At 31.7% G+C, this 26036-nt stretch overlaps 4 protein-coding genes across 5 annotated transcripts in view; 1 reads left to right on the top strand and 3 right to left on the bottom strand.

Moving 5' to 3' along the window:
• LOAG_18286 (midasin) overlaps positions 1-13101 on the bottom strand; it is a gene marked incomplete at its 5' end in the record, with an annotated part of 28895 nt that extends 15794 nt beyond the window's left edge. The window contains 29 exons of the mRNA XM_020450947.1: positions 74-224; positions 539-743; positions 876-1012; positions 1216-1290; positions 1595-1807; positions 2155-2358; positions 2836-2961; positions 3100-3235; positions 3665-3861; positions 4114-4300; positions 4418-4614; positions 4845-4991; positions 5088-5258; positions 5493-5785; positions 6096-6283; positions 6582-6787; positions 6959-7177; positions 7463-7634; positions 8014-8217; positions 8315-8470; positions 8559-8737; positions 8870-9064; positions 9595-9709; positions 9870-10079; positions 10595-10873; positions 10979-11203; positions 11422-11582; positions 12154-12327; positions 12886-13101. Coding sequence (XP_020305318.1) covers positions 74-224; positions 539-743; positions 876-1012; positions 1216-1290; positions 1595-1807; positions 2155-2358; positions 2836-2961; positions 3100-3235; positions 3665-3861; positions 4114-4300; positions 4418-4614; positions 4845-4991; positions 5088-5258; positions 5493-5785; positions 6096-6283; positions 6582-6787; positions 6959-7177; positions 7463-7634; positions 8014-8217; positions 8315-8470; positions 8559-8737; positions 8870-9064; positions 9595-9709; positions 9870-10079; positions 10595-10873; positions 10979-11203; positions 11422-11582; positions 12154-12327; positions 12886-13101 — 5338 coding nt within the window. The remainder of the gene's footprint in view (positions 1-73; positions 225-538; positions 744-875; positions 1013-1215; positions 1291-1594; positions 1808-2154; positions 2359-2835; positions 2962-3099; positions 3236-3664; positions 3862-4113; positions 4301-4417; positions 4615-4844; positions 4992-5087; positions 5259-5492; positions 5786-6095; positions 6284-6581; positions 6788-6958; positions 7178-7462; positions 7635-8013; positions 8218-8314; positions 8471-8558; positions 8738-8869; positions 9065-9594; positions 9710-9869; positions 10080-10594; positions 10874-10978; positions 11204-11421; positions 11583-12153; positions 12328-12885) is intronic.
• A 339-nt stretch (positions 13102-13440) lies between these two features.
• Positions 13441-17776, bottom strand: LOAG_02750. 2 transcript variants are annotated; one of them, XM_020446114.1, is made up of 11 exons: positions 17638-17776; positions 17354-17495; positions 17120-17231; positions 16855-16914; positions 16344-16528; positions 15887-15958; positions 15479-15653; positions 15147-15255; positions 14831-14960; positions 14621-14690; positions 13441-14123 (listed from the first exon to the last, which is right to left on the bottom strand). In XM_020446114.1, exons 2-11 carry the CDS (start codon positions 17464-17466, stop codon positions 14028-14030), a joined length of 1122 nt encoding a protein of 373 aa, XP_020303503.1. In that variant the 5' UTR covers positions 17467-17495; positions 17638-17776; the 3' UTR covers positions 13441-14027. The 2 variants fall into 2 exon arrangements, with proteins under 2 accessions (XP_020303503.1, XP_020305317.1); XM_020446115.1 differs by having other exon boundaries at positions 17697-17776.
• A 3460-nt stretch (positions 17777-21236) lies between these two features.
• On the top strand, positions 21237-21932 carry LOAG_02749 (hypothetical protein; the record flags this gene model as incomplete). Its single annotated transcript, XM_003138286.1, has 2 exons — positions 21237-21483; positions 21829-21932. The coding sequence occupies 2 exons, from the start codon at positions 21237-21239 to the stop codon at positions 21930-21932; spliced, it is 351 nt and encodes a 116-aa protein (XP_003138334.1).
• Positions 21933-24093: 2161 nt separating this feature from the next.
• LOAG_02748 (hypothetical protein) lies at positions 24094-25992 on the bottom strand (the record flags this gene model as incomplete). The annotated part of the gene is made up of 5 exons (XM_003138285.1): positions 24094-24137; positions 24674-24802; positions 25081-25134; positions 25336-25428; positions 25860-25992. 5 exons carry the CDS (start codon positions 25990-25992, stop codon positions 24094-24096), a joined length of 453 nt encoding a protein of 150 aa, XP_003138333.1.
• Positions 25993-26036: the final 44 nt, after the last annotated feature.

Here is a 26036-nt window from a genome sequence, read left to right as displayed (position 1 = left end):
ATTAATGGTTATTTCAATAATATAGAATAACGAGAAATTATGCTCCAAAATGTTGAAATTCGAAAACACAAACCTTCATCGACGAGAAGCATTGCGCTCTGTACGGCCATTCGCAAAGTAAGTATATCTTCAGCATTATTTACATCATCCAACAAATTCGGAAACCGTTCAAGCAAATTCAAGCAGTGTTCCTTTATGGAAGTGAAATTGATATGATCGGTAATCTTAATAATGCATACATTAATTACATATTATTGCTTAGGAATATATCAAATTAATTTTGGACCGAAAAATATGCGAAATTGCTCATGATATCCTACGGTATAACAGAATGAAACGACTAAATGTATTAGAACCGTCCAGTGAATATGAAAAGCATATATGACATCAAAATCAACGAAACCATGAATTTCATCCCAAAAATATAGGAACTGTGATTCTAACAAACATACACAATCGGACAACGTAAATTAAGCGTGGAATTTTGACTGAAACAAAAAACCGTTTGGGATTACTTGCAATCAAAATTTTTTGTAACCTGCTCAAACGATCCAAGAAGTTCGAGTGAATCAGATTCCGAAGTAAGGTGTATTTTATAAAGCTCTTTTCCAAGTATGGATGCCAAAATTTCAACAGCTGTTGATTTACCAGAACCAGCTTTCCCGACAATTAAAGTAAGCCAATTCATTTTTACGCAAACGGCAAGTTTATTCAACAATTTCATTTGGGATGACAGTAATTTTCTGAACATGAATTCATTTAATTTCAAGTTATGTTAGTTAAATTCAATCTTAAGAAATCTAGGTTGAATTCAATTATCGGAAATTAACTCGGATTAAATGAGTTTAAAAAAAAGACATGGAAATGAAATTTACGTATTTTGTCGTTCGCGTATTGTCCCTGACCGTTCTAATTCTATTTTTCCAATACGAACGTATGGATCGATCAATGAAAGTGATGCTACGGCTTCAATGCATTCAAATTTGAAACATTCATAAAATAAGCTTCGCATCTGTAATGTCGATGAAAGAGAGATAAAAGGAAAAATCCAAGTTCTAGCGATCTATAAAACTCAAAATTCTTTAAATCTTACAAATTATTATGAGGATGTCATATGAATGAGCTCTGCAGTGTAACATTAAAAATTCGTGATATATTACACTAGCTGACTTTTTTTTTGCAATAAATCAAAAGGACTGGCCATGTCCAACTTACCTTTTCTCGATCAATATTACTACGTAATCGCCATACATACAATAAATCAAATCCATATGCAACATCACCGTTGTTCTGTAAATATATCAAAAGACAAAAATTAAAAAATACTACAGTTTCAGTGTTTCTAAATATTTAAGTCATAGTATCTTCCAGTCATGCTTAAAATATCCGAGAATGCATTTCATCATCTCCTACTTCTCTGGCATCACATTAACGTGCAAATGTATTTGTGGTTTAAGAAAAACACAAAATCGAAAATCAAAAGAGCTGCTTGACACATACCTTCATAATTCAGTTCAAAGAAGTATGGTTTTTATCAGAAGTTCGAAAAATACAATCTCAAAAAGTTCAACTTGCAAAAATTCTTTCAACGTACTTCAACCGTTAGTTGTGCCCATCTCAACAAATCACGCAAATTAAATTCAAATGGTGATCCCTTCCTTAGAAATTGTGGATCTTCTGCCATAAGACTTGATATTGAGCTGTTCAGATTGACCATACGTTGGATAACATCATCAACCAATACAGATCCAAATGAACTTCTTATAACTTTGAAAAAATCTGATGCATCCATTTCGGCTACATAAATCTGCAAACTTTTCATTTAAAAAAAAAAAAAATGTTATACTACCGATAATTCTGTTACACTATCGATAGAATTTTTGTTATATTATCGATAGAAAAAAAATGTATTATCGATAGAATGTTACACTATCGACAATTTCCACCCACTCAGGATGAATCCCATTCTCGTGTCGTTAAATCATTCGAAATTCACCGAATAATTGGGAACTGTTGAGGAAGAGAAGATGGTCACATCCTAATTATGTTAATAGTTTGAAATAAAATAAGCACCAACATTTTGGCTAGTTTTCTGAAAAGTTTAAAAGTTACAAAATTACACAACTTCTTTTGCGAATATCAACAAGCACATACAGAAGTAAAGCGATTAACAAATGATTTTGGCAGCTTCCGTCGATTGCCTCCTTGAGAGCATGGATTCTGACATGCAAAGAAACGTGTTCTCCTGTCACCGACACCGATGTCGAAAGTTCGGTTCAGCTCCGGTATGAAAAGATGGTGACGATGGTCAAAACATGCATTCAGACCTTCCAAAACACTCTGGGATGCCAAATTCATCTTGAACGAATTTAAATAAGTTTGGACTTTAAACAATTCAATTTACTGATCCAATTTAACATTGCCTACTTATTTAACTTCCTTAAACCCTATAAACAGGCATCATATTCAGGGATTATAACCAAACACTATATCGTAACAAAGACCAATATCTCTTATAACTAGCAACTCGCACTTTGCACATAAGCATGGAATAAGTAACACAATCAGGAAGAATATGTTTTTAATTTGACAATTATAATTTTAATTTAAATGATAATCTCTTAAAACATCATTTGTCACGTATGCACGCACAGCGTATGCGCAAAAAAAAAAAAAGACTAAGATTATTCCTTTTTGGGCACTGAACATTAATTATCAATTGTTAAGTATTAATTAAAATGAAAGGTACTGATATTAAGAGTACTACAAAACCAGCATGTAGTAAAAATGAAAAAGCCATGCAGCAAACATGGAAAAATTTGGAAATTTTTGTACCTCATCAAGAAGAACCCATTGTCCCGTTTTGATTGCATGCAAGATAGGTCCATCTCTCCACATAAAAGATGGTGTGCCATCTGATAAAATGACCGGCACATCACAACCAAAGAGATCTGCCAAATCCTGGAATCCTTAGCGTAAATTTTCTATATATTTGAATAATTCTAAACAGAAATCGATTATAACAATTGTAAATGCAGCTAATTTCTTTTAATAATAAGTGAAGAACAAAAATACGATGGAAGATAAACAAAAAATTACCGTTTGTTCAGACAAATTTAATCTGGTCAATGGATAGCCAGTTACAGCAGCTAAAGCAACAACAGTGCTCGATTTACCACAACCTGGAGGACCTTCAAGCAGTATTGGTTTATCAACCGCAAGTCCACGCACAAGCCTTAAATATACTGCTATATAAAAGTTGCATTTTGAGTAATTGAAAATTTTCAATACAATCCATGCATATATCGAATATGTCAAAGAATATCCTTTTTCATAGAATATAACTTTCAGTGTGAAGAATCTTAAAATTACGGAGAGTCATTAGGAATCATTCATCGTTAAAATCTCATTCCTCGGCTATTTTAACCCATATCCGATATATGTATGGATTATGTTGAAATTTTAGTAAATAGTAATAAGGAATCGTATTTTTAACTTCCAGTCTGATTAAATGAGATGAAACAAAATATGTGGTATAAACTGTATTAAAATAAAGCATACTAAAGATCAAGATGAATGGAACATTATTTTTTATCTACTAAAAATTACTTGACAATAAATGGATGAAAAAAAAATTGAAAATTCAAGCATTATGACTCCATACCTGAAAATATTCTGCTTGCATGTCAAAGCATCAAATGTAAAATCTTTGGGCATAAATCGTTCGGCTGGTCCAAAAGGAATACGAAAATCTCCAACAATAAGACTATGAGAATCTTTTTCATCGAAATGCAATTTTGGTAACAAAAGGGATGTTACATCATAGATGCTACCCAATTCCTGTTGCATGATTCGACAAAGCTGCAAATATGAGGTTCTAAATGTTTGCAAAAAGAAATTCATTTCATTTGGACAACTTCGAATGGAATAATCTAATTTTTGAAGAAAAAAGTAGTCTAGAAGCAATTTTAAACCATATGAAAATAAATTAATGCTAGATTCATCTGGAAATTGTAATCTCCACCTACGACACTCTTCTCTACGGTTTTTTCTTGTAGGATACAAATGAATAAAAAGTTAAATGAATTTTTAAAGGAAAGAAAAAACTCTCACTTCGTCAATGGCCTTTTTTTTTAAGGCATCGCAATCCAAACTGATACGTGTCGATAAAGTACCAAAGGCATCAAAAAGGGTTGCCGAAAAAGCATGGTAAATTGAGGAGGATGGTGAACTGGATAATGATAATGCAGCAATAACAAGTTGAGCAATTGCAACTACATCACGGATTGTTATTGTATTTCTAAAATCATTACGAGTTTTCATTACCAAACAGAAAACTTTGAAATCAAAACTTCAGGTCCGGCAACTTTTGAACTTCCACTTAGTATTTAGTTAGTAACCATATAAATTCACAAACCTTAACACATGAGAAAATTTGCGATCAAACCACTGCACGAATTGTACAATACATTTGTTAACTTTTAGCCGCAAATCATTCTCATTCTGCAGTGTAGTTGCGCTCAGCAGTCGATCCACAATAGTAATCAGTTCGTCACCGGATACATCTGATGGACACCAAATTTCTGTGAATCGATTTCGCAGCGCTTTTGAGAGCTACAACAGAATGATTAAAACTAACTGAACAATCCACTTTTAAATTATCTGATCCAATAACAAAGGAATAAAAAACAAAGAATCTCAATGTGGATAGTGTTTATTTTAATATACCAAAACTTTTTAATAAACACGGCACTAGAAACCGCAGATTTCCGAAACTTAAATCCTAAGTTCTCAACTTTCCTCTGAATTTTGAGCATATTCGAGATTTTGAACACAAAACAAACCTCTTTTTTACCATAATCTCCACCGGGATTCATAGTTGCTATAACCTTGAAACCACTTTTTGCTCGTACTTCACCACCTGATAAACTGCCATCATTCAGAAACAGTGAACGAGATGGTTCCAACAAAGGATTCAGCCGCTCCAATACCTAATCATAAAGGTCATTTCACTAATTCACTTGAAAACAAATAAAATTCAATAAGAAGTTCAAACTAAAAAAAAAAAACAAAAAGAGAAAACAAACTGAGTCAGAAGCTAGCGAGATTTCGTCGATTAGCAGTGGTCGACCTTCTTTCATTGCCTGCACGACTATGCCATCTATCCATTTGAATGTACCTTCACCAACCGGACGTAATGAACCGAGAAAATCAGTAGCTTCCGTTTTCTCATGGCAATTCAGAGCTAACAGTTTCTCCTGCAATATTTTTTAATGTCATATTACACATTTAATAATCACTAAGTCCTGATAAATAAATTCCCTCATGTTAAATCAAAAGATCCATTAGAATGAAAAGTCAGGGCATTCTACCTAATCATCGTAAAAGGTCAGTTATCACTTTTTTAAGAAATCAAAACAATCAAAGATATTTCTTTTTTATTTTTTTGCATAAATATTTCTTTTATCCTTCCTGGAAAACGACAGAATCACCTTTGTAAGCATCTGTGCAACCGTTGTTTTACCACACCCCGTTTCACCAATGATTAGAACTGGCTCATCAAAATGCCAACTTTGTGCAACCAAAACAAGCATCCTTCGAATGGCACCAGTTAAAACAATATTATTCACGGCTGTGCATGAACGAAATTCAAGCGGTAAATAATGCGAGTCGTTGGCAAACAACCGCTCAACGTTTATTTTATGTTTCAAATTTTTTTCCAACATTTTTTTCACGCACTCAACATCGACGGTATTACGACACCGTGAACCAAGTAATAAAAAACCTGAAATTCAATATTCTTCCAATTTCTGGTAAATAATTATTTTAAAAATGGGACAAGCAAATATGAGGCCACATGTTCCCAAAGAAAATACGACACATACATTCAAATAAAAGCAAAATTAACTGATATACGGTCAGTTTTTAAGTAATCAAAAACTCATAACACTAAACCTTCGGTCTTGATATACTTGTTAAATTTGGCCCAAATTTGCCCGCTTGCTAATTTTGGCCCATCACGTTCAAAAGCACAACTCAAAAAGTAGATAGCTTTTATTATAAAAAATATATGTCATTAGGGGAAAAAAACTCACCATGTTCAGCCAAACACTGACGCCAATCATTCTGATCAGAACTTGCAAGTCGCTTCCCCCATTTGAATAAATCACGAAGCGTCATCAGCCCATCACTGGCGGAGAAAACGCCAACTGCACTACGATGAGCACGTAAGTCACAGAATACCGAAACCATTGCTTGTGCAGCCGATGGCGCAATTTTACAACTGCAAAGAGTATTCATAAAATAATTTAAATTTAATTCTACTAAGGTAGATGTGCTCCCGAAACACCGTTAAGCGTTCCTCGATTTAACCCAAATGGAACAAACTAACAACAGCATTATCCGTGAATTAAAAAAAAGGACAGTTTAACTCCAGCATCATGAAACCTTTTCATAAGTATTACTTCGCCGTACGTAGTTGATCAATACCAGTGTACTGAATGATCTAGATAGAATCCTCAAGATTACGATGAAAAATATTTACTGCAATTTGAAACAGGAATTTTGGGAATCATTGCTACCTAACGATGACCATTTGAGCCAGTTCATTGTATGGAAGTTGATCGAATCGCAGAACAATAAAACGATTGAGCAATGCACGTGAAAGACGTTTACGACCGGCGTAAGTGCAAACGGGATTTTGCGTCGCGAATAAGCGGAATTGAGGATGAGCCTTTACAACTGTATTTGTTTCAGAAATAAACAGTTCACGATTATCGTCTAGCAACTGAAATTAAAACATGTGGGCAGGTCTAAGTTTAAATTCTTAGCATTTACAAACCAAGAAGGATGAATAAACGAAGAAAAAGGTCAAGTATCACGTGTAACTGAGGGTAAAAAGAAATTCAAAGAAATTATACTATATTTCAGTGCTAAAAAAATTTGTTCGAAAACATACCCTATTTAGAGCTTCAATGACATCAGTTGGTGCAAGATTCAATTCATCAAGAATTATCCAGTGTCCATTACGGGCAGCTTTTACTAACGGACCTTCTACGAATACGAAACGGCCATCACTATCTGGTACATAGGATCCTAGGTATTCTTGAAGATCGGTATGTTCATGGTTATTAATCCGAATAATCGCATTCCCAGTAATTTTAGCAAGGTGCATTACCTAAACATTTTTATTTAAAACTTAAATTCGAACTTCAAAAACTCATGAACATCAAAATCTTAAGCAACAGGCTTATGGCAAAATTATAGAATAACAATTAGAAAAGGCATGATTTGAGTAAAAAAACATTTTTTGCAATTACATTGTCTTATCCGTCAACTTCTCGTATAGCACAAAAATTCTAAAACTGAACCTGAAATTTAGAACTGGGACCGATACTATTAATTTAATTTTCGCAGTTGAAATTAAAAATTAAATTAATTTCAACTGCGAATCCAAACTCACCATAGCTGTTTTTCCACACGATGTTTCACCTTCCAATAGCACCGGAAATTTGCCACTGCAAACGACTCGAGCAAGGTGGGCTAAATTTTTTCGAACTGATGCTGTACAAACATAACTGGGATCATCCTGTAGTTCAGCAGTTCCTTTTTCGATCCAATATCCTTCAACTTCACTGCAAAAAGAAATGAACAATAAAATGAACCAGAAAAAGAAGGGGAAGCAAATTGGAACCAAAAAATATATTCAATGCTTAAAGCAATGTCTTTACTAAAAATTTTTGTACTAAAATCTTTGACTTTGGAAATCGTGGTGGAACGAAAAGATTCCAGCTGAAAAACTAAATATCTTATGGCTATTTCCCTACCCTGATAGTTCAGATCCATTGATCAATATTTATTTCCAAAATTTCACATTCTCATGTTACTCCTAACACACCATTTATTCATCAATTCTATTTTCACAAGTTAACTACACTTAGTAAATGATTCAAAGTATTTAGTAAAAAGTAGAGCAATGTGCATAATTAATGAAATATGATTAGTGATACAAACATGCGATTATCGATAAATTTCGCCTTCACTTTGCCAAACGAGATTTTGCTCATTTTGCTTTGAATAAGTTTTCTAACTACTTCCTGAGCTTCCGCATTCAAATCGCTCATAAAGGACATCGATACTGCTTCATACATGTTACGCATATCACTTCCAAAGATATTTTCTGCCGTGAATGACAACGCACGACATAAAGTGCGTAAGCTGGAAAAACAGGCTTATGCAAAACATTAATTTTGACAGCAGTAAAGATGATTAATTGAATTTAGTTGACTTATAGAGCACACGCCTCAGAACAAACCTATATTTTTCAGGGAAAGCTATACGCAGTGTCTGATAAAGTTCCAGCACAATAGATATTTTTGCAACATCAAATGATGGGAGATAAGCCTGTGCGATGATATGTAGTTGTTCCATTTCTGTAGTTTCATGGACGAATATTTCAGTGAAGCGGCTTCTGCAAAAACATAAAATTATAAATTGATGCTGTTAAAATTATTTTAAAAAGTTCGAACATTCAGGTTTCTTTCCAAAAATTCCCTCACCTTATTCCAGCTGGCAAATTTCGTTTTCCTACATCCCTGGCAGGATTCATGCAGGCAAATAAACGAAAATCTGGATGTCGACTTTCTGGATCTTCAATCAAGCGTACCACAGAATCCAGACATTCCGGTGTAGCCAAATTAATTTCATCAACCAGAAGCCATTCACCTCGTTCAGCAGCCTAGAACAAAAGAGCAAAAAAAAATGCAACAATTGTTAAATGGAAAATAAAAAAGTCACCCAAAATTAGGAAAGTAATGTTTTGAACTCGAAAATCAGAAGCTCGAAAAAAAAATGTTTTTTAGTGATTTACTTCGGCGACTGCTCCACGAACATATGCAAATGAAACCGCTGAAGCTTTCAATGATTCAATACAACGTTCAGCTCGAACAAGTAACTTCGCCCATAGTTTAAGCGAGTTACGTTTCGGTGACATTTTCAGTGTACGACGTGCTGTTTCCGTGATTAACTTTGCATAATCGCTGTATCGTCCGTTTGATAAGCACATCTAAAAAGAAGTCTTTCACTTGTTTTTCCGCCATCTCTAAAAATGCGTTAAGTAGAAAATCAAAAAAAAAAAACATATTGCTGATACCCAAAATTACGTTAGTATAACACCAACTACAAATATTTTCACTTTAGCATTACTGCCTTGATAATAATTTATTGCACCTTTTTTTTTTTTTTTTTTTTTAAACCAAAAAATCCAAAAAAATGAAAGGATCATGAAAAACAGTACAAAAAAAACACTGCTGCATTCCATAACGGTGACGTCAGATATGAACTACCAATTCTAAGGACAATTCAGCCGTGATATGTTTTGTGTTACGACCAGAAAGAGACTTAAATTGGAATGGTCAGAGTAGTGGATTGCATATGCAGAATTATAAGCAAGAATTTATTATTCATATATTATATCCTTCCAAAATACTAATTAATGCTTAATCAGTTTTTTCATACATTCTTGGACTAAAATTCCAAAAAGATTAAAATCTTTTCTAATCCAAAAGTATCTCGAAAAATGAAAAGAAAACTAACCTCTAAATGATGCAGAAATTTTTCATTTTTCTTCAAATCAAACGTTGCAGCAAACAATTCATCATATTCTTTTTTTAATGGTCTTAACAAATAGGGTATTGACACTGGTTTATACCTAAAATTTCAATAAAACAAAAAAAAACACGTTATCCTGTGTTTAGTAAGCATGCCACGCATAAATGAATGGAAAGAGCAAACGCATTAAAATTTTTCGCTGAAATCTTAAATGAGGAATAAAAATTGAAATTTTGAAAGTTCATAATTAAAATATATACCCGCCAATTAAATCAGATGAATCTGAATGCTGGCTGAGATTCACAATTCGTAGAGTAGTGCCAATACGATCTGCTAGTAGCTGTATGATGGTTGTTTTACCAACACCAGTTTCACCAACGAGCAATACTGGTTCCGTACGACTTACACAAACTGCTATCTGCTCCAGTAGCTGACATACATTACGTGTGATGCCAAAATGAGTTACCTTGCTAAAATTTCAATTTTAAAGATAAAATCTGTTTATTCTAGTTAATCACTGCATCATATATTTACTGCACAACGTGGTGATTCACTATTGGTATACTGTAGATGTACTCACGCTGTATATTCTTATTAAAATACAACAGGAAAAAAAAAACATTGCTTCAATTCCTTAAATAACTCATAATGAATTCCTCGTTTCTAATTTCTAAGTGGTTCGATCCAAGTCTGTGTCAGTAGCAATCCCTTCTAAGTATGTGGTATTAAGATATTTTTATTTCAATTCGCGATTGCTGATCTAATTCAGTATTCAATATTTTGAAAAAACCTATTCTATTATTTCCACTCTTTGTCCATGAAGAATATTCTTATTCGCTGACCTTTACATATACCCTTCCCCCCACCTCCCCGAGTTATGAGATTTAATAAACCAAGTATTTGTTTTTTTTTGAAGTGCTAATGATTGCAATAAAAAATATTTTTACTAATGATTGCTAATGGCTGCTTTAAAAAACATTTTTACCTCTCGCCCGTTATCGCTGCTCGATTCCTCATCAGATTCATTCGCCCACATCTCATGCTGGTTTGTGTCACCAAAATTTCAGGTAATCGGAGATTTAAGTGATATATTAGTTGGTCATGATTGAGAGACAAACCACTGGCAATTATTTCTGACAATGCAAGAATATCTTCCTGCCGGTGGCAGTGAACTATCCAACAGTCGACTAATTCATGAAAAATAGCCACCGGGTCCGACAGGTCATTCAAATCGTTGACACGTGTACAAGCTTTCAATAAATCTCTGTAAAAGTTTGTTATAATATATTTTAGTCTTTGGCACTGCTTTGAGCTAAATTTTACTTAATATTTCTACTAAGAATACATTAAAATCATTAAATAAACGGACGTCGCTCCTAATTTTCTTCCAGTTGACCGATTGGTTGGACTGCTGACTAGTTCACCAAAGAGAGTTATCAATTTCTGCGCAAGTGGTGAAACTCTTTTGCATAAAATGCAAATAGCACGGTGAAGCTCTTTGTCTGTAAATGGCGGCAGCGAGATTTCAAACGGTACCGAAGTAAGCAACAATTCAATATCAGCTGATCGGAAACACCTTTCTTGCTTTATACACCTGAAAATTTAATTTCCTCATTTTTTGGACCAAACTGCTTGTTCTATTTTTTTCACTGTGTTATTGGTAATAATGTGACCAATTTAAAAGAAGCTTTTTCGCAAGCTTATAAAAGACATTCATAAGATTCAAAAAAATTTTCATAAATTCCGCAGTCGCTACATTTATGCCACATTTTCTCGCTGACTTCTAATAATGTTCTTGCATCAGAAATAAACCTCATTGTAGCAACAATATAAGCTTCATTATGCATTCGTATCGTTTCACCAGAAGTTACTCGCGCTTCGCGACTATCACACAAGTTGATTACTTGTGATATTAAATCAGCAGAAGCACAGTCGATATCTTCCAAAAGTATGATTCCTTTATCAAGAATATACTGAAACTTTCAAAATCTTACATGGAAACACCATAATTACTCAAAAATTAATTACGGAATCATCCTGTAACGAAACCAGCGATTAAAATTACTCATATTAGCATTCCCGTAACAAACTCTATTTCAAATATCGACCTCTTTCTTCCTCCAAAAAAATTAGCATTACCAGTCATCCATTCAATCTACTATTAAATGACTAGAACAACTTTTTCTTGCTCACATTCAACAAAATTCTTATGCATGGCCGGAACGCCCTGGAACTTTTTGGAAAGAATTATAAGATGCCTCTGGTAACGAATGAAATTAAGGAGTATTATTTATCTTGAAATAAATTTTTCTTTATTTGCTCAATTAATCAATCTAATGCAAGTACTCGAAATCATCGCCGATCCCCACTTCGATTCGTTTGCTTAACTATTCTTTGCAATAAATAGGAAAAGAAAAAATCCTAATTCCGTTGGAAGCTCATACATAAGACACTGAAATATACGATGAGACTTGGGATCGCAAATTCCATCATCCTCCATTAAACAGCTAATACCACCTCTATGGAAAAACAACCAAATTTTACCTTCGTGAAGCTACTTTGCTTCCAGCAAAATTCACCAGGTATATCCAAACAATGAAAAGTTCCGAACAAAGTTTTCGAATCGATTTGTTCACCCATTTGTATAGTTCGACATGGTAACTGCATGCTACGTGCAACTTCCTTCACTATCGATGTCTTACCACAACCAATTGGACCCTAAAATTTAATACGTTTTTGACGAAAAAAGAGTCAGATGGTTTGATTACAAGAGATATGTGAAAATCAGGAATTGGTCATAATGTTTGAAAAACATTCGAAACTGAATGAATTGTCGGAAATCTTATTCTTATGTCATCAATATATTTACGTATGTGATGGATTCATAAGCTAAATTGGGTTAGCTCGATGTCACATGCGGTTAGCAAAAGGGTGTAAGATTAACTGATTTGAAATGCTATCCTATTGTAATATCTAATTTTACTTTCAATGGTGTTACTGAACTGACTACTATTGATGCTATCAATAATTTGATATCAAATGTTCGTATGTAAATCTTTATTATCGTTCAATCATTATCATTTTTCCATTCCTCCGTTAGATTATTGAACCTTGAGAGTGAAAACCAAAAAATTGCCTTTACTTCAAAATCTACTTTTAAAAATTAACCTTGCGGAACAATCATTTGGATTTTCAACCAGTTTTTCTGTTTTAGAAGTTATAAAGTAGCCTGACAAATTTTTGTGCACATAATAAAATAATTTCAAATCAACTTACTTGTATGAGGACAAGCAAACGATTCCGGATACCAATCTCCAACTGTTCACGATAAGTAGCCCTTGTAGGCATAGTATCCGGTATAAAATCATCAGTAGAAGATCCGACTCCTATATCCGATTTTTTGGTTTTTATCATTTTCTCAGGTTTTGTAATTTCCGTTTCATCAGTAAGCAATAACTTTCGCTTTTGTCTTCGTGCTTTCCTTACCTTCATTTTCTTTTATCTGAATTGAAAAAATATAGAACTTCTTGCAGATTTACAGTTCACGTATAATCCTGTACAGTATATTCCGCTTAAATTACTAACCTTCCTTTCAGCATATCTATTATTTAAGCCAAATTTAAGTAGAAAAAAAATATTATATAATTTATATCTTGGTTGAATTACCAAGCAATATACATTCCAAATCTTACTACTTCAAATCTTAATAAATGAATCTAACATTTGACGTTAGGATTTAACGATATCTTCATCTCCTGGATATAATTGTATTGGTGTATCATATATTGAACGTTAAAATAACTCAGCATTAACGTAAAACAAGAAAATTTATTTGAGCAAATTTATCAAAGTGACAAAATAAACAATTTTGCCTTTTTTTTCGTTTTTCATAAACAGTACAATACATAAAAGATGAAGTGAGAAGCATTTGCATACACCGAACATACAAAAACAAAGAATGCAAAGTACGATAAAAAGTAAGAACCAATTATTCGTATTGATTTAATCATTGGATCGTCTAGATATTACTCCATGTAAGTGACACAATCTACATCACAATCATATCTCCCGGCTTTATACCATCATTCCTGTCGCTTCAAAATACCGCCACCTTGCCGTTCCATTTTTCCAATGACAAGCTTTTTTAAAAACACAAAAACTTGCATATTTCATGGAATTCTATTATTTAAATTTTATAAGTCAAGTTGTTTGTGTCAGTTTATCTGATATTTGCATGATATAAACTCGAATTTTTCCATCATCTGCAGACAGCCAAAACAAATCGATTTAGCAATAAAGTATTCACCATTATTCAGAACGAGCCAAAACAATAATGATGATATTTAAAAAAATGAAATATAATGTGAGATCATCTATAAAGGCTGAATTCATTAATATTATCGAAATCAACAATGAAATTATGTGATCGGTGGCAAATGGCAAACAATACCACTGGTATCAATTGCCGAATAAAAGAACACATTTCGAAGAGGATCATCTTTTTGCGAAAGTGCCTGAAACTTAATTTTTTTAGGGAAGTAACTACTATGAATTCAAATCCTTGAAAATCTGTTCGCGTAAACATAGGAATAATTGGAATAATAACCGCGATTTCCAACGAAATTTGATCTTACAGCACTGTGTAAGTACAACTATTAGATAATATCGGAGATAAACAAATCGAGAAAACACTGCTGTCAGCCAGCTCTGCTCAGCAGTCCAAAGAGTTACTCTCAACACAGGATAAATAAAAAGATGCTTTTAACCGAATAATCTCGAAGGTTAAAATGACTCTTCTAGAAATCCTATCCATGCTTATATATACTATCCAGTAATAAATAAGAACTATGCGGTGAACGGTCAGATAATTCTTCTGTCTTCTGCAAGCCCACTATATTTGAAATGCATAATGCATTTTGGAATAACAATCTTGTGGATAAAATTTAATTAGATTTTAATTTTCAATCCAATGCAACATGAACAGATTCTCAAATGAAAAAGGAAAGAAAACCTTTATTGCTTCCTGTGCTATATGTGCTCCAACGATGGCACATGCTGAGCTAAGTTGAGGTCCAACAAAACTGAAATAACTCCATGCTTAAAAGTAAAAAAAAAAAGCAAAAGTAAAAAGAAAAATTATTCAGGACAATCATAATGGATCAGGCAGAAACTTTTCAGTTGTTAACCACAACTGTTTTTAAGAGAATCAAATTTTGCTAACTGTGAAAAATATTTGACGTTGAAATATTCGTCATCAAGGACATGATTGCATTGCTCCAGTTCTTTCTTCCACAGTTCTACAAATTTTTCTTGATCTACAGCATCATCACTATCTTGCAATCGAAGCATAACTAGAAAACAGATCTATGGGAATTTGCTGTTTTGAGTCAAAAAATTGCTCACATTTTCCCGGATTAAATTGCCTCGCAAATTTCTGCATCAGAAGTTCTAGGTATAAAAGAGAAATTTTACAAAAAAGCAATTTTTACTGTTTGAAATAGAACTTTATCGCAAAAGAATAGTAAATGAAAAAATACCTCGGATTGGGAAATATGATCTCGGCAAAATTTGTTTCGCTTTACGAATCAGCCGTTTATGAGACCAGTCAACATTCCATGCATCGTCCCATAATGGGTATGAAAATGTCTGCAAGCAGTAAAAATCGTGAAATTAAGCAAAACAGAATGCTTCTAATTAATTTTTTACTTCGCTTCTAATTGATTTTTAAATTCAATCAGGATATATTTTTGCAATATGCAGTTTCGGTCGTATTGAAAGGTGGATACGTGAGAAGAACCGAAATTTTAATTTCATTTCCAATTTCACTAACATAATATATATTTATATCCCAGCCTAGAAAATCACTTACCATCTGCACTTTTTCGTCTTCATCATCCAGTACCACATTCACTGATGCTTCATTTTCCTTCCCTCCTTTTCCATTTTCTAATTCAATATCGACTCTTTGTTTTTTTGCTGATGAGGGACCATCTCCTACAGAGTCATCGTCAAGTACACTACCTGCCCTTATTTTCGGCATAGTCCTAAAATCCATGTTGAGAAACAGCATGATCTATTAACTCTCAACTTGGTCAAAGTAAGCGTTACCCAACAGGCATGAGCGTAAACATATCAGTTAGTAAACAGCAACATAGGTATTTCATTTGAGTAAATAGGTGAATCAACAGTGTAACAAGAGCTAAGACAACATATAATATCCAGTAGATGATACTGTCGATGTTGCATTCAGGTGTAGGTGGCACATGAATAAACTTACACTAAAAATAAACAGTCTGTAAAGTCGAAAAATGCGTATCCTACCCAACCAAAAACGCCTCCAGCAATAAATCTGAAACTAATTTTTACAAATATCGATAAAAATAGAAAAAAAAGAAAAAACATGATATCCTTCCAGCTGTCATCGTTATTCAGGAATTATTAAAAAACTCTGGGCATATACATAATTCAGAAGTGCCGCTAATAACTAGTATTATCCTAAATATATAGCTTAAATGTCCCCTGACTGCAACACAACTATTCCACATTCAAAAGAAAGATTACGCAAATGGTGAACACGAGACCAAGAATCAAATCATCCTTTCATCTACTGGACTATTCCAGATTCAAACTGCTTGGTTTGAACTAGTGATATGTTGCTCATTTCTAACTATTCTTCTAATTATTATACAGTTTTATACTAGTAAACAAAGTTACAGAAGTTAACGAAATCTCACGGTTTTCTAATATCCCGACATATTTTACTGATTTGACTAACAACGGCGTATTTCTGGTCAACCAAAATAATCAAATCGAAATTATTGAAAAACTTTTCATCTTTTTCGGATATATCTCCCGTATCCACATGTAATTCCACATTTGGATTTAATAACTGACATTTCTGTCGTGATGCTTCAGCACGCTGGAAAATAACAGTTCATAAAATAAATGTGATAGAATTACATGAATTATCTTTGAAATTTTAATTATATCCATCACAGAGACTAGAAATATTACAAAAAGTTTTAACAAAACAGTGCGAAGTAATAAAGTTTTGATTTGGGAAAAAATGCAATAAAAAAGTCCCAATAAGAACCAACAGATTAACTACTAAATTATCCATTCCAATTAATGCATTAAAAAACATGAGTGATATAAGTGAAGTGATCACTATTTGGAAATCAAGCGGAGGAGCTTGGGATTAGATCTCGATACTTATTTTGACCAAATTATATTTTAAGAACATACATTTTTGCCTTCACTGCCACGTTGCAATAAGAACTGATTACAATAATCATCCGCACAAATCTGAAAAAAAAAATCAAAAACATTATTAGAACAATATTCAAATTAATTTTCGCTCAACAAGCAAATGATCCAAGTATGATATTCATATGTGTTCGGATTCACAGCAATTAAAAAAAGGTTTCAGAATAGAGAAAATAACGCTTAATGGTCATATGTTTGCACTATTCGCACATATATTTCTATTTGAAAAATCTATGGTACTTACTGTTTTATTGTCCAACAAGGTCAATGATTTTAATCCAGTTAACATTAAATTCTTTGACACTTCGCTTCCACACCCTGACATACCAGCAACCAATACTGTCGAACTGCGCAACCTGCAAGCGCTTGAGTTCAACCGAAGCTATTATTTCTCATTATTTCTGAATAACACGCCAAATACACAACAAAACAAAAATAAGAAGTATTCCAAAAGAACAATAAAAAGCCCAAAACTAACCGATTCTGAGTTTCTAAACCCCATAAACGTATCTGTCGATCATAAACAGCTTTCTCATCCTCACTGATTGTATTTTCTGCAGCTCTAATCCTGCTCGAATTCATCGATGACATCTTTTGACGCAAATCTATGCGCAGCGCTGCTAGAAAAAAAATAAGAAAACGAATTTAGAAAATTCAAAAATTCAATTTGATTTGGATTTTTGCGCTATGATACTTTCCAGTGCAACATTTCAATCCAATCCATTATTTTCATTCTCTAACAAATACAAAAACGTCAAATACCATGTAAAAATACCACTTCTTCAAGCGTTTACGTCTAATTCTAACGGAATCCCACGTACCGCGTCCTGCCCGTATCGACCACCTATTGACCTCTTCCGGTAGCACGTGCCATATTACGCAACCACATCCTATATCATGCGTCCATCCGTAAAGTACTGTACAGCAATTTTAATTTTGAATAAACTTCAAATTGAATCGTGCGTGGGAGGGAGTCTGTTGTGTTTTTTTTTTTGGACCTCCCAGAAAATTCTTTTGCTGCAATTTTAATTTTAAATAAACTTCAAATTGAATCACGCGTGGGAGGGAGTGGGTTGTGTTTTTTTTTTTAGACTTTCCGGAAAATCCTTTGTCTTAATAAAGTCCAGATTCTTTCTCGCACACATCCAAATCCAAATTATCAAATTTTGTTGACACTGAAAAGCATTAATATATTTAAAATAATGTAGCTTAATGAGGGTTTAATGTCAGGAAATTTGTGGAAATTCTTGATCCATCCACTCTATTCTCCGTTCTTTTTTTTCGTTTCAGAAATTTATAATCTTTCTCTTAACAATTCAATAATATACTCTCTTATTTTGTCTACTCTCCTTTGTCTGATCTTTCCAATAGTAATAGATTATGCTTTTAAGAAATTTCACTTCTCTTGCTAACAGATATCAAATATTTGAAGTCCATATTCATGACAATCTTCAATTTTTTTTTCTTTTTTAATGATGAAATGAATTTCCTCCCTCTACCTTCTTCCTCTACTGCTCTCCCTATTTTCCCCTTTCTCCCTTCTTTCCTTTTTCTCTCTCCCTCTCCCTCTCTCTCTGATAATTCTAACCTTTTGCTCATGTGATATTACGGTAATAGGTAATGGACACCTTAATATCACGATAGTAATAGAAAGTTAACTGATGAACCAACGAGATTTAATCCATACACAGTTATGGAATACTGGAAATGATTCCGAATGTGAAACGAACATCATAACATTTTCCGTTTCCTGTGTTACTAGCAATTTTTGAGGCTGACCCCGTGAGGTAAACTTCCGATTTATCTCGGGTTTAACTCCATATCCATATCACTTCTTCCACATATTGATTATTTGGTAATTTTGGGGAACAGAATTTTTCTATGTGTCACAATAAAGAAGGCTATGACACTTTTTTAAGGTATAATTCACGGAAATTGCACAATTAAAGATAGATACTATTTAATTCAATGATATTTATCGAAAATTTTGAAGATACTATTCAAAATTTAAAGGTTTATTGTTTATTGAAAGTGTGCGCCATCATTTGATGATTTTATTTAAAACAAGTATGACTTAAATATTTAAAATTAAATTTAGAATAATAATACTTGAAAAAAATACATAATTATAATTAAATTCGGGACAAAAGTATCTGTAACTTAAATAAATATAATTGAAAAATAATAAAAATAACATGGAGATAAAAGAGACAAAATTACTTGATGCTCTATTTTTTGATCAAAATTTAATCTTAAATTACAACATGAAGGAATGTACGAGTTAATCGAAGAAGTTTATCAGTTTCAGAAATTAAGATGAAATTTGAAAAATTTAAACAGCGTAATTTCACTTTCACAAATTTTATATTTTTCATATTGGTGATTTAAAAAAAAAAAAGAAAATGTTTTGAGCATGAAGAATGTTCCGTTGTTTATTATTATTTTGAATATTAAACTGTAATAAGGTATCTTATCCTTCAAACAATATATCATTTATGTTATTACATAACTGATAAATTTGAATTGAATTTTATATCACATTTGGTAATCAAAAATAAAAAAAACAAAAATTAAATCTTTCAGTTAAAATTCAACCGCAATTTGCAATTAATCAGAATTTTATTTCAAATTCTGAAATTACTGTTAATGTTTTTTAAATAATGAAAGTGTCATAAATTACAAGTAAGCACCATTATCATATTGATATTAATAAAGCTTAGAAGGAAATTTGAATAAGAATTGCAAGATTAACCTACGATAATTTAATTGATCATTTCAAATTTAATAAATTAAACTACCATAAAACTTCAAAGCATTACTCATACAATTGGACTAAATCTGTGTCAAATTTCAATTTCATTTAAAAATTTTTAGTTGTTTTTTTTTCCAATTTCGAAACAAAAGGAAGTTGAATGTTAAATTTGAAATTTTAGAAATATTTAAAATTAATTGATAAAATTAGACCAAAATTTTACTTCATAACATACCTTAATATTTTGAAATCATTCACTGACAACAGCTGTTTTTCTTATAAATATCTGAGAAAGAATGCTATGATCCATGTGTTTATTGGTTGCACATGTTGTTAAGATAATCAATCATGAATGACCTCTTATATGAAATAGTTCATTCATTCATTCTCAACAGGGTCAAAGGTCAATGTATAACAATGGTTCCTTTCGATCATACAAATTACAAACTGATAAATTTGAAAACGGAAAATGAAACATTGTTTTTAGAAAAAAAAAAACTACAAAAAAAATTTTTTTATGTAATAGAAATCATTAAGGGGAATTGCAACGTAAAAACTTGCTGATTTTATAACGTTACGTGAAGTACGCTTGCTTACGCTTGCTTACCTTGAATTACATGTAAGATTTCGTAAATAACCAATCACTGTCAGAATTTTTTTATGTTATAATATTATTTTTATTATCAATTATCGTACACTTAATTAATCAATAATAAACTTCATAATTGTAATTCCTTCAAAAAAAAAAGAAAATAATCTTAGATTTCAAAATCTTCAATAAAAGTAAAAATTTATGAATTTTTTTTTAAAAAATCTTTTCTTTAAAGAAAATTTGGTAAATTTTATATATAATGCTAATTTTATTGCATAAAAATTAAAATTTAAAAAACTATTTGAATAGGATGAAATGTTATAATTCATTTAACACTTACATTTTCTTACCTCATATTCCTTCTGGTTATTTTTTCCTCACATTTATGCTTTTAATTTCAAAATCTCATTCCTTGCTTGTAATTACAGATAATTAAAAGCAGTTCAGCATAATTAGCTCATTAATTATGATGAGATTAACGATAATCCAATTGCGCGAAATAGAACCGCCCCTAATAACATGTTAAAATTTAACCATATGTGAAGAAATTCTAGTGGATAACCTGTTGTTGTTAGACAATTATCGTATGCTATAGGATTATTACCGTATTTTAATTATATATTAATAAATGGGATTAGAATGTACGAAAAATTTATAAATTGAAAATTTTTTTTAAAATTTTCACCAAAATTACATTAAATTTAATCATGTGTGAAGAAATTCTGGTGAAAAATTAATATAATTTTAATCCATTAGTTGAAATTTTTTTCTAAGTTTAAAATTTTAGGAATTTTTGAGGACTTTTCAAATGATACTTTTTTTTTATCATAAGCTTAAAAAGAATTTTTATTAATTAAAAATAATTAACTAGCTTGATTCGTTTGCCAATTTATAATATATGTGCGCATATTTAATTCATTTATTTCAATTTCTGTTAATTATTAAAAATTAAAACATGCAATTGTGAAATAAATCAAATTTTTTGTTTTTTCAGATTTTTCATATTCTGTACATAAAATGTCATCTCATCAGTTGATATCGGATAGTGGATACGGTAGCCCGAATTCCTTACGGTGTATGCATTTACTAAGTCAAAATATTGATTCAAGATGTAAGAATGAAAATGATCCAAGCTATATTCAGCATTTTTCATCCAATGCAAATGATGAAAATAAGCTAAGAAGAAAAGTAAAAGCTTATAGGAAGCAATTTTGGAATTCGGATGAAATTAAGCAATGTACAGATTCAATTACTCAAATTAAAGGTATGTCAAATTAGAGGTATTAAATTATAAAAAAATTACAGGCATGTTATCAAATTGTAAAATTATCTTATTAGCTTTAAAAAAAAGACTGAAAAATTCAAATTTTATCATTGATATAAATTGAAATAAATCAAGAGATTTTGTTTATTCTAATGATTTGTAACTTAATATCAGATCTTAACTTTTTTTTTGTCATTTGATAACGAAATAAAAAAAAATATCAACTTGGTCATCGATTATAATGGCCTTCTACGAGTAATATCTAAAAGATTAAAAAGATTTGATGATTAAATTTGATTAATATCAAAAAATTTCACAGGAATAATTCATTTCAATAAATTTCAGATCAGTACAAAACAACTACGAAAGAAATTGGTGCCAAATTAATTACACTTGCCGATGCATTTGATGCTAAATTTTTTGAAAATTTAAATATTTCAATGAAATGATATATTGATTTTTTTAAATATTATAAAATATTTATTCAATTTGATAATATTTTAAATCGTAATTTATTTTAAATGTGATTAAAAAAAAATGGAAACGATAATTTTTACTTGTTTGTATGATATATTAAAAGAACTGTTGCAATGTATACATATATCAGGCGCTTTTAGTCAAAAAAAGCTCTTGTAGTCTAAAAAGAAAATTAAATTTTGTTATAAAGTAATATTTCCTAATAGGTGATCTGTGACCATTTAATATCTGTGACGACTAAAATTTGGATTATATGGGCTATTAAAAATTACATCATTTCATTTTGATATTATAATATTACTCTAAATTTACTAAATGCATTTCCAAATTAACAGAATATATTATTTTTAAACCTAATAGTTTATACTATCAATAAAAAAGTCATTAGTTAAAAAAATTTAAAAAAACATGACTCTAAAGTAATTAACAAATATTTAATATAAGTCAAATAAAAATGTATGAATTTGAGAAATTTTAATGGTTGAACTAATATTGTTATTGTTGAAATAATTGGATTAGCTAAATTAGCTATCATTCTAAATTAGATCGAGATTTTCTAGATCTATATTAGATCTAGATTTTTTAAATTTCTAGATTAAATAGATTAACTAATTAGCGGATTAGCTATCTTTCCGAATTAGCTAAAATTTTGATTCCCAAATTAAAAAAATCCATTTGTCTTACGGTTTCCTTGATCTCATTCTTTTGCTAATTGATCAGTCCTTATTTTGTTATTGTAATGTCAATATTAATAAAAGACAATCATGTACGGATGTCTTCAAATAGCGAAAGCATCTAATTATTTATTTAAATGGGGGAACAAAAAAAAAAAAGGAAAAAATGAATCGCGTTATTAATTAGGTCGAATAAATCAAATAACCATTGTAACCATAGTTATTGGTATAGCGTCGGAACGTTTCTTTTCATCAACAATTCAATTGCTGCAAAATTGTCCACAATGAGGCAAAAATGAAAAGGAAAAAAAAAAGGAAAATAACTATATTCGTATTGGTAAATTCCGCCTATGTATACCAAATGTTATCATTGGATACCTCATCTCGACCATTTAATCATCGGTATCTCTTGCTTCCATAAATGCTTCATCCATTATTTGTAAAACAAAATGCGCCATTGTTTGTTGTCATCGTTCAATGCATGATTAAACAGATTACTTTAAATCATTTTCTAGAAGCTTAATGCATATTAGTCTTTTAGTATATCTCATCATATGAAAACTCCTCAATTAAAAATGGCAATCTTTGTAATAAACTTTCATTTGTTGTTAAAATTTCTATATTGAAGAAATGAATTTAAAATGCATTTGAACTTAAATTCAGTCATAAATTGTAATGCCAATAATGCGTTCCATTTTTGCCAAGTTTGCAGCTACCTGATGTATCATATGTTTTGATTCTCTTTTGCAGACAAAAAGATATATACTACACATAATAAACGGAAGTTTTTTTTTTTTTGCATGCTAATAAAATTCCATTCTTATCGTTGGAAATTGAATCCGAAAAAAAAAGCACATGGACCAACCGTGAAGTGAAATCTGACTCTACCAAATTGATTGATGAAGTCTGAATGCCGAAGAAATCACAACTGAACTTTATTTAAAATGAAAAGAAATGTGGCAAAATTATCATTACAGAAAAATGAGGGAAACAAAAAGTCAACACATGCATGAAACGATATAACTTAGTAAAACATGAACTAGCTTAAAATTCATTGAACTATTCCTTGCAGAACTATCTATGACGATGTATATGAAAAAATCCATAATCTTAATTTTGGAGCAGCTACCTAATGTATTGTACTTCTCACTACAAACCCTCTTACACAAACCTATTGGAGATAAGGATTCAATTTGGAGGATAATATGACACCAAATATTTGTAATTTTGATTAACAATTAAGATGTTTTCCATGTTACTCAGTGAAAATATTACAAAACAAGACAGGGTGGAAGACTTAAGGTTGGAAGTAAAAGGAAGGCAATAAGGGAGGTGATAAGTTGTCTCAAGATTACAAATAAAGCAATATTTTTTTGAGATAAAAGAACATTAAAATTGAAATTTGGAATATTAGAAAAAGGAATTTTTCAGGAAAAACGTTCAGTAGAATCAGGGAATCTTATTTGTGGCCCGTGCGTGAATGTCTTGGTTTCTTTGCCATCTCTGAAAGTTCAAAGATTAAGAACTGTAAGAAAGTTCCAGAAAACTTGATCAGAAATGGAACTATTTGACCTTTCAAATGGTACTAATATTTCAAACATATGAGTGAAGCCAAAATAAATTTTCGATTGCAATTTTTAACCATAATTATAAGATTTGCTGAAATTATCATTCACTTTTGATTCACTCTCACAGTAATCAGTGTCAGCGCTTCATTTCTCTTTAACGTCTATATTTTTTACTTTTTCTGAACTGATTGTATGCAAGTTTCAGCAATAACTACATGAGCAAGCAATATCCGCTAAAAAGTTGACTGTAAGAAACTATTACGATGGGTGAGACAAAAATCAGATTCTGGAATTCAGGTTAAACTAAACATTGGAAGGAGAAGTAAAAATTTGTACTTATCAACATTATATCCAAATTTCGTGATTTAGGAGAACCATAATTTATCGGAGAAAACGAACAGGACGTGAGTTTCAATAAAAGCATAAAATTAAAGAATTTAAACCAGCGCAGCTTCAATTTCTTCAACTTACTTTTAGCTAACATAGTTCGAGCAGAACGTGTTGATGTTGCATCGCCACTCGATGTTGAACTCGCTCCACTTCTCTTACGTTTTTTCGGTGTTTTCATAATTTCCGCTGACTGAGATGCTGCTTTAGCGGCTAAAGTGGTTTTTTTTTGAAATACATTTCCTTAGCAGAAAATCAAGGCGAAATTACGGTAGACGTAAATTACCATGCAGATTTTTGAGGTGTTCCACTTACAGCTAAGATCCATTTATTGACTACGGAAAGATGTGGATGTGATAAGCTCAAGATCATAAAATGCAGAGATAGCATTAACAGAGTTGGTTGATAAAGGGATCAGTTCATGAAATCACGTCTGGTTCAAATATATGAAAAGCAAAACTTTTTCAAAATATTTCAATGTCTGTGACTACCTTTGGCTGCAGAACGAGTAAGCATACGATGTGTTGAGGTGGACTCTTCACTAGCTGAAATGTAGTTTCTTAACTAAGAATTTGTGATTTATTCAAAAGAATCCGGAGTTGTAAGTTTTTAAAAAACTTCCTCATAACTGATGGGTTAGGTTTAGGAATGTAACATCTTTAATAGGCAAAACATTTCAGGTCTTTGCAACGTATGACCCATCACCGGAAAAAACCTTCCTGTAATACGTAATTCGATAGTCTAACGATCCGAAAAATTCTCAGTTAACTTGCCAATATCCGAAGACTGAATGGAATCACTATAATCGGTACGAGCAGCATCGCCGTCCCCATCAGTATCTGAAATGCTGTTTTTTTTTATTTGTACAAGAACTTTGATATAACTGTTCCACTTTTCATAATCTTTTAAGCCAAATTGCCTTTTATCTTCTTTGATCTCAAAGTTAACGAATCATGATCAGCAAAGAAGGAAAAAATTATGACCCTCCTTTAAGAAATGTCAAAATAAAAGCAATTCTATCCTGGCGATAACATCCTAGATGTACGGTACACTCATTCATTCTTTTCTCTTCTCAGTATTTCCATTATTAAGAGATTGGCAAGGTAAAACGAATGACACAACAAATGACGTGGTGGAAACCATTTTGAAGACGTTTTTTCCCAATTTCATCTGTTCATACGTGACCTAATCTTCATGATCACACTTCCTGTCCTTCTTCACATATTAGGTTGAGTAAAGTCTTACTAAAAATAATTTGAAAATAATACACCTCCGATTTGTTCTGGTTTTCCGATGCTCATCATTTCAGTCTGGTGACTAACTACTGGTGGCGTACTGATTTTCATCGAAGCTTGATCAAATTCATCTTCCTGTTCCAGCGAAACTTCTTCCGTTATCTCCATATCCTCGTTTCCACTTATGATTTTCTCGTCGTATTATAGGATCT

The sequence above is a fragment of the Loa loa genome (assembly GCF_000183805.2).
Source record: "Loa loa unplaced genomic scaffold supercont3.248, whole genome shotgun sequence".
In the NCBI taxonomy this organism is placed as follows: domain Eukaryota; kingdom Metazoa; phylum Nematoda; class Chromadorea; order Rhabditida; family Onchocercidae; genus Loa; species Loa loa.
This window is presented reverse-complemented; position numbering and strand designations above follow the sequence as displayed.